The sequence below is a fragment of the Ostrinia furnacalis genome, unplaced genomic scaffold (assembly GCF_004193835.3).
Source record: "Ostrinia furnacalis isolate ACB-3 unplaced genomic scaffold, ASM419383v2 OfSCF0389, whole genome shotgun sequence".
NCBI lineage: Eukaryota > Metazoa > Arthropoda > Insecta > Lepidoptera > Crambidae > Ostrinia > Ostrinia furnacalis.
The window spans coordinates 166787-175216 of NW_021130628.1; the positions used below are offsets into that span (position 1 = coordinate 166787).

Sequence of the window (8430 nt, forward strand, 5' to 3'; positions counted from 1 at the left end):
CATTTTTTTTTTCTTCGGCTAAGGACCACAGACATGGATTAGAGGCTAGGACACATATTTTGCTAAACGTCAAAAGTGACGTTTCCTTTCCCATACATTTTTTGACAGTGACAGCCACAGATATGGAGTCACTCCATCACAGTTATGGATAGATGCAGCATGTGTCAAAAATTGTATGAAGCCGAGCGTGCCACTTTTTAAACGTCATTAGTGTCATTTTAGCGAATTTTAGTGATTGCCGCAACGTAAAAGTAATCGTATCATCGTACTGCATTCGCAAAGTCATCGAATGATATCGTGTGACTCGATTCGAAAATTAATTTATTCCGATAAAACTGATAATTTGTTAAATACAAAACCAAAAACATCTTCATTTACCTTTTTAAATAAATTGATTCTTACAAATCATCAAATCTCGTTATTTTTTTTTTTACCCTACCAGCGTTTCAAGACAAAAAATTGTCAAGTGCATGAATACATGGATCAGTATGTCATTGTGTCTTATTGTTATGAGTGGGTACGGTTCCTTGGGATCGGTATGAGTGCACCACATACAGGGACCATGGTTTTAACTCTTAAGAGTACATCGCAGGATATGTATTAAAAACAATGCTACTTTATTCTAATTAATTATTTGTTACTTGTGCTGTTAATTACAATTCTCAATCCGTAAATAATTTCTTCTTTCTACCGTGTTCGTACTACTGTCCTCGTAAAATCATCGTTACCGATTGCTGTAATCGGATTACATGAACATCACTCGACCATGTATGTCCATTTGGACATATCGGAATGGCACGCTTTGACGATCAACTTGCTGTATCTACTCTAATCCATATCTGTGCACTCCATATCTGTGGGAGTCACAGTCACAGTACAATCATATAGATGACCCACGCTGCCCCCCTAGACAAAACGCACTTTTTGATCGAATCAAAAATCGAATCGGTCAAAACTCCATACAAAAAAGGGGCTTTCGACCACTTTTCGATTATAATTTGCACTTTGTCTAGACCCACTGAACTGTCCCACCAAACTCAATGACAGGGGGCGCTACCATCGTTCAACTACAAGGTTTCCAACATGGCAAAAATCGGAACCAGCGATCCGGTATTGACGGTGGCGTCACACTGTCAATGTCATGCATAGGACAGTTCAGTATTTTGGAACTATACGTCATACCTTAGCGGTATGACGTATAGACATATAGTATAGCCAGTATAGCCGCCAATTTTTGAAGGAAAATGCAAAGATATTCTGTGAAGCCTTCAGTTTTTATACAATTAATTTAAAATAAGTACTATCTTTGACGTTTTTTCATTTTTCTGCCGTTTAAATAGTTGAATATCATTATACTTTGACCTATTTTATTTTATTTCGTCTGTCCACATAGCGCATAATATAATTATTAAGTTTATAGGAGAAAAACGTAATTTGCGTAGAACTGAACTTCCGAGAGGGAAAATATTGCTGGGCTATCCGAGCAGATCAAACGAAGATTGGGGTCTTGAGATAGGTACATTATTGGAAAGCAGGTAGGAGACCAACCTACAGATTGTTCTCTAAGATTAAGGTTTGAAAATTGCTAAAATCTTTGGATTGAAGGTCGAATATTATGGAAATCGGGCGTAAGACTAGGCACAGACCACCGATTTTTAGTTGGCCGATAGTTGGGCTCGATTTTAATTTGTATGAAGAATCGGCCAAATCGAATCGGTGTACTTACCTAATGTGCGCACTTCCATACATGCCCATACTGATTAACTGCCCGACTAAACTATCGGCCGACGAAAAATCGATGGTCTGCGCCTAGGCTAGGCTAAATATTAATCTCAGAATAAACTTGTCATTTTGAAATATTTCCCATACTGAAACTGTCAATGTGCCAGTTATACCCATTGGTTATACCAGGAGTTATTCCGAGATGAAAGTCGAAGAAGTACCTATTTGAAGCCTGTAAAAAAAGATAAACATGATGTTATGATTGTAAATAATTTAATTACACACTTTTAATTTTTGCTCTAGACTAGAACCGCGAGGCGTAGCCCCCGCCCCGACTGTCCGCGTACGAGAGCAGCGCGTCGGCGCGCTGGCGCACGACGTTGACGGCGGCGAAGGGCGGCGTGGCGTTGAGCGCGGGCGCGGCGGCCGGCGGCAGCGCAGCGGGCGCGGGCGCGNATGCCGCAGATAGCTCTGGAATTTCGCAAACACCCCACACCTCAACTTCTTCCTCATCACATTCCGTCTGATACCTTAGGTCTCACGGTGCAGACATCCCTCACTCATAAATAATTTATTTATCTTATATTTATGCTGCAGGATAGGGAACTAGAAAATTAGGGGAAAACTAGAGATTTAGGGATACCTAGGGATTTAGTTTTTTTCCTATAGTATAATTATTGTTCATGTGTAGCTGCTAGCCGGTGCCTTTACAAGTGACCACACTTCCACGCACTTAGGCATTTATTATTACACTCTACTACACATTACATTAGTCGGCAGCTGCACAGGTAACTGTACATATTTTATGTAGAGAATACGCAAATTGACGTAAAAATCTCATCATCAATGTGTTACATTTTAGCAACCGTGTTCATAAGAAAGAATTGGATTATTTTTAAAAAAGCCACTGTTTGTAAGGGAGTGGTCCGACCGCCGACGATGAACGAGAAACGAGTAGAACTAGAAACTATAAACGAGCATGGCGATGGTACCTGCTCTTTGCAAATAAGTAAATACTTTGACTTTGACTTGACTTTGACTTTGACTTTATCGTCGGGCTATAAGCGAGTGTGCGAGTGCGATGAGCGATTACTCGCGCCACTCGCCCGCGGTCGCTCAGTCCTGTGCAAACCTGCGCGCGCGACATGTGTATCGTTGAACGAGTATCGCTGAGCGAGTATCGCTGAGCGAGTTTGTTCACACGGAATGGATATCTTTCGTACGTTTCTTGAGCGAGAAAATAGCCGATAGTTAGTCGTTTACTCGCCGGCGGTGGGACCACTACCTAAACCTACCTGAACTAGTATTTTGCTGCAATGTCTCAAGGAATTGAGCTAGCAAGGGTTCGGTGCGGTGCATTCCTTTCAGAACATCGGTGTTGCCTGCCGCGGTCTCCATTATCGCCAAACTCTCAGATACGTTGAAACCGTTTCTAAAATCGAAGTAGGTATTTCAAGTTATAAATTACCAATTTGATGGTTAGTGCACGATACGATGGTAATTAAGTAATAGCACAGATAATGTAATAGATTGTTCTTACTGAAACGTTGCTTTAACAAATTACATATTAATTGAAAGGGATGTGATGTACACATACCTTGCTAAGTCGATAGCGGGCTGCAAGACCCGAGCCCATGGCAGGGCGCCGTAGCGAGCATGCAGCGCCGCCAGCGCCGCCACCAGACGCGGCGGCCGCGCGGCGAGCGGCGGGCCCGCCGGCTGCAGGCCCGCCGGCTGCGGGCCGCCCCACTCGAACAGCGCGGGTTGCTGCGTGCGAGACTGCCGGTACTCCCAGTACAATAGGGATCCGCTCCTATAACCCAGTAAGTGGAAATAGGCGTCATGAAAGAATACATATTCCAACATGACATTACTTACATTATCTTAACATTTACATATTATTCTATATCCCAATCCCAACTAATATTATAAATGCGAAAGTAACTCTGTCTGTCTGTCTGTTACGCTTTCCCGCTTAAACCTCGCAACCGATTTTGATGAAATTTGGCATAGAGATAGTTTGAGTCCCGGGAAAGAACATAGGATAGTTTTTATCACGGTACGGTTTTTGAAACAGGGACGCGCGCGATAAAGTTTTTCTGTGACAGACAAAAATCCACGCGGGCGAAGCCGCGGGCGGAAAGCTAGTTTACATAATAATATATAACTCCAAAGAGGTGTGCGTAAGTTTCTAACTTAGAACTTTACAAGCATTTTACAAGCTAAATAATGCCAAGCTCACAACGGCATTGGTAGTTTTATTGCGTTCCGTCGCGACGTGATGCGTCGCTCGAGTACGCCAACCAGATTTGCGGCGTTTAAAGCAACTCACGCGTCGAGCGAAGTGAGGTGCGGCGCCAGCACGCCGAGGCACAGCGCGGCGGCGGCGGCGGCGTCCAGCGCGCGCCCGCCGGCCTTCAGCGCGTCCGTGCCCGCGCTCGAGCACGCCGCCGCCGACGACGACACCGATCCGTGGGGCACCACCTGGAATATTACCATCATTTACAACAATTTCGCCTGATGAAAATTGGAAGGTGATGATTAGACCGAAGGTGGAAGCGAGATTTACCCAGAATCCGCACGGAAACTGGCTATGTTACCGCCAACTGCCGGATCACAAAAATGCTGGTACCTACTACTTACCTAACATTTGACATCTTTTAGAAATAAATACGTTTTACTTTTTTTTAATGATTGCGATAGATTTAGGTTAGGCAAGATGATGGTAACTATAAGGCCAACTTAAAGCCCTAGGTACTACTAACTAACTAAATCGTGTAGAAAATTTTGCCTGCACTGGGTACCTATCGAACCCGAGATCTCTGGTCTGAAGCAGGTAGTTTCAATTTCATAGCTACTTCCCTGAGAGCGTGTAAACGTGCTTTCGGGAGCCTACTTGCATTTATAAAAAACATTTTGAATTTGACTTTCAGGGATCGTCGGTCGGAAGCACCTCATAGTCTCCGTAGTAGATCTGCGTGAGCAGCGCGAGCGTGATGGCGGCGGAGAGCGCGGCGAAGGCCAGCAGGATGAGGCGCGGGCCGCCGGCGCAGCACCCCCCGCCCGCGCCCGCCCCCGCCCCCGCGCCCGCCTTCAGCGGCACGTCCTCCCGCAGCTCCACCACGCCTGCGGACCACCAACCGGCCAAGCTTCTTTGAGGACAAGGCGTCGTCACTACATGCAGGTGTAAGTATGTACATGTGCATCATACTGACTTACAAGTTACAACCAACGACATCTTACGATCAATAATATTCAGGGATAGAGGCTAAATCATTATGTACAGGGTACAATAAACCATAAATGCAAACAAACCATAAATGGACTAGAAAAGGGTTAAGTTAGCAACACTGACGCCAATTTTGACAAAAGAACAAGTGAATACCTGGGGGGGAGTGCGCCTCCGGGCTATCTCTTGCGCTCATAGTGGCGTGAGCGACTCGCGGCCGCTATGCTGAAACCAAGAATTTATATGAAACAATAACGTGGAAGCGAGTTTGACTGGCTGGATTTAGGGTGCTATATTTGGCCGGACGTTTAACCCTAAAAGCCGGACATACCTTTTTAATATGGGTATACCGTATGTTAATACGGGGGGGCGGGGGGTGCAATTAGTAATCATAGCTCATGATAAGTACTATCAAGTATCCCAACCCAACATCCTGATACGCGCATACAGTGTGCTCGATATTATTCTGTGGCTCGACTTTCGACTGGCGCGGGCGCCCCATAAAAAGCCTAACAAAAGTCGGACAGACCGGACGAAGGAATATTTGGCCGGACAAGTCCGTAAAAAGCCAAACATGTCCGGCTAAAGCCGAACACCTGGGTTGCCAGATTATAGGGTAAGTGCGTTAGTTTTCGTCCAATTATCGGAGTTGCCAACTTTGTGATGCGAAATGAATATCTTAAAATACCCTTACTCATATGTATCATATGTCATTTCAGCCCTTATATAGTCTACTTTACGTTAAAATTATATGACAATAAGTAAATACCACGGGTTTTTTTATAAAAAATATTTTATGCAAAAGAGGCGATTTCACTAGTTTTCGTCCAAAAAAATCAGTTTTCGTCCTAGTGTACGCTAGTTTTCGACCACTGTGTAGAAAAAAGGGTGCAGTTGAATTATTAACTTAACCCAGATGAGCCTGAAACTATTTTTACTTTAGAATTTTGAGATTTTTGGATATACGGTTTATTATGATCCCAGTACCCTACGAAAAATAATTAAAAAAATTATTCACCCCCGGGAAAGCGGGAAAATGATGACCCATACATAGGTCGGTCGGCACAAATACTGCATTTTACTTACCTGTTAAGATCAATAAATAGATATTAAAATAAAACACTTTTTATCAATGAAACATGTATGTATTAGTATGAAAAGGTATTTTTATTTATTTTATGATAATTATGTTAGTCTGTAACAGATTTTTATATTGTGAGATAGTTAAAAAATCATTCTTCAGGATGTAAATGTATGTTGCACTTCACACAAATGTAGTTACATTTTTTTTACATATTTTGCATTTTAGAATCTTACTGACATAGTTGATTAGATGACCTGTTTGATCGTATCGTTTCCAAGGTGGCAGGTACAGGGCAAGGCCCACGTTTTTCACACCGTTTTAAAGTTTCTAATAAGGATCTTGTAACAGGCCGGCCGGAAAACCTAGGTGATCAAGATCTCCACCATCGTTCGTTCGTTCGTTTCAGCCAAATGACGTCCACTGCTGGACAAAGGCCTCCCCCAAGGCTTTCCACAATGAACGGTCCTGCGCTGCCCGCATCCAGGCTCTTCCCGCGACCTTTAATAGATCGTTGGTCAACCTAGTAGGAGGCCTGCCCACGCTACGTCTTCCAGTCCGTGGTCGCCAGTCGAGAACCTTTCTGCCCCAACGGCCATCGTCTCTGCGAGCTATGTGTCCCGCCCACAGCCACTTGATTTTAGGAATTCTGCGAGCTATATCGGTTACTTTGGTTCTCCTGCGGATCTCCTCATTTCTGATTCGATCACGCAGGGAAACTCCGAGCATAGCCCGCTCCATCGCCCTTTGGGTGACCTTGAGCCTTCCTATGAGGCCCATAGTAAGCGACCACGTTTCAGATCCATATACCATGACTGGCAACATACACTGGTCAAAGACTTTTGACTTGAGACACTGCGGTATTTCGGACGTGAGTAGGTATATCGCGAACCTTTCCAGACGCTGCCCAACCGAGTTGGATTCGACGATTGACCTCTTTCTCGAAGTTCTACTAACATTTATCGCTGTATCATTGAATAATTGGTCAAAAGAGTATATAAGAGGGTTACGCCCATTTTTGGGTCCTTCCAACGGCTGAATCTTCATCAGTAACAACGGTATTTGCGTTGTCAGGTGGTTCAAATGTAATGTATTCTGGGACCGGATCATTGCTATTTTCTAGTTCATTCAATATTTCTTGCAAGGACAAAGGTTTCGATCTGAAATAGCAAAATCAAGCATATTCACTCATATAGATCAAATGTACTATGGTTGTGCCGACGGGCCTATGTATGGGTCCAAGGAATCTACGGCTAAATAAAAGAGGGAAAAAATAACGCTGATTTAAATTTTTTTTACATAATAAATCTACAATGTATTTTATTTTAGAGAAATAGTTCCGTATTTTGAAAATAATAACATCAAGTAATTATAATCTTACCTTTTTGAAGACATGTTTTAATTTTTTTTCTCTGCACTTGTTCACTTGCAAATAAAAAAGAGAAATGATTCAGTTTACTGCTTTAGTTGTCATTATAATCAACAAGTACCTCCTAAAGTTTAAAAAAAATACTTTGTTTTGTATAAATAAAATAAAATAACGACAGTAGATTTTTTTATTTCTCATAACCCATGTATGGGTCGGTAGGTTCATCTGGGTTAAAACCAATTCTACAATACAGTAACTATGGATTGTGGTATATAATTTGAAAGGTAATTTTGTTAGCTTTCAAATGATATCAAAAAGATTTAAATAAGTTTCTTACCTAAATTTAGGAAAATATTGCAATAGTTCGAAGGACAAATGGACGAAAACTAATCTACAGGAATAGCTAATTTTGGTTTTCGTCCACCCNCCCAACATTTATTATTACACATACTACTTAAGTAAAAAAAAGTTTTGTCTTTAATTTATTTGTTACCTTCTTAGTTGCATACACAACTAAAAAAAATATACCTAGGTATTAAACTTTCAATGCATCGGTAAAAAAAAAATTAACCCAGTTTTAGAAAGAATGTTCAAAATCCAATTAAGTACTCGTAATAATTTTGGAAACATGTGTGGACAAACATACCTCAAAAATTTGTATATTGGTTTACATTTATATTCACTGGGCATGTCTCGCTGAGACTAGGTAGGTATACTGAAGGCATTAATATCAGTGTTGCCGTTATAGTGCATTTCTCGCTAGATAGCGCAATTCTAAACTCTTCAGCGCTTTTTTTCTCAATACAATGCGCTAAAAAATATTTTTTGGAATCTAGTAGAAAATTGTAAAAATTATTGACGATCGTAAATTTAAGCCAATAAGTTAATTGCCAGAGCCGTAAAACGTTACATAAATTACGATCTGGGAATTCCCCGAAGGATTTTAATTAAAAGTGAATAATTATAAAATCAAGAAATTATAATTATAAAGTTTGTATGTACCTACTTCACGTAGTGATTTATTAGTTA

At 41.7% G+C, this 8430-nt stretch overlaps 1 protein-coding gene across 1 annotated transcript; it reads right to left on the minus strand.

The window, feature by feature from the left end:
* Positions 1 to 2026: 2026 nt before the first annotated feature.
* Positions 2027 to 5186, minus strand: LOC114362167 (glutathione hydrolase 7). The gene is made up of 6 exons (XM_028317459.1): positions 5108 to 5186; positions 4676 to 4848; positions 4055 to 4206; positions 3320 to 3535; positions 3018 to 3154; positions 2027 to 2193 (listed from the first exon to the last, which is right to left on the minus strand). Exons 1-6 carry the CDS (start codon positions 5145 to 5147, stop codon positions 2027 to 2029), a joined length of 885 nt encoding a protein of 294 aa, XP_028173260.1. The 5' UTR covers positions 5148 to 5186.
* Between the last annotated feature and the right edge of the window lie 3244 nt (positions 5187 to 8430).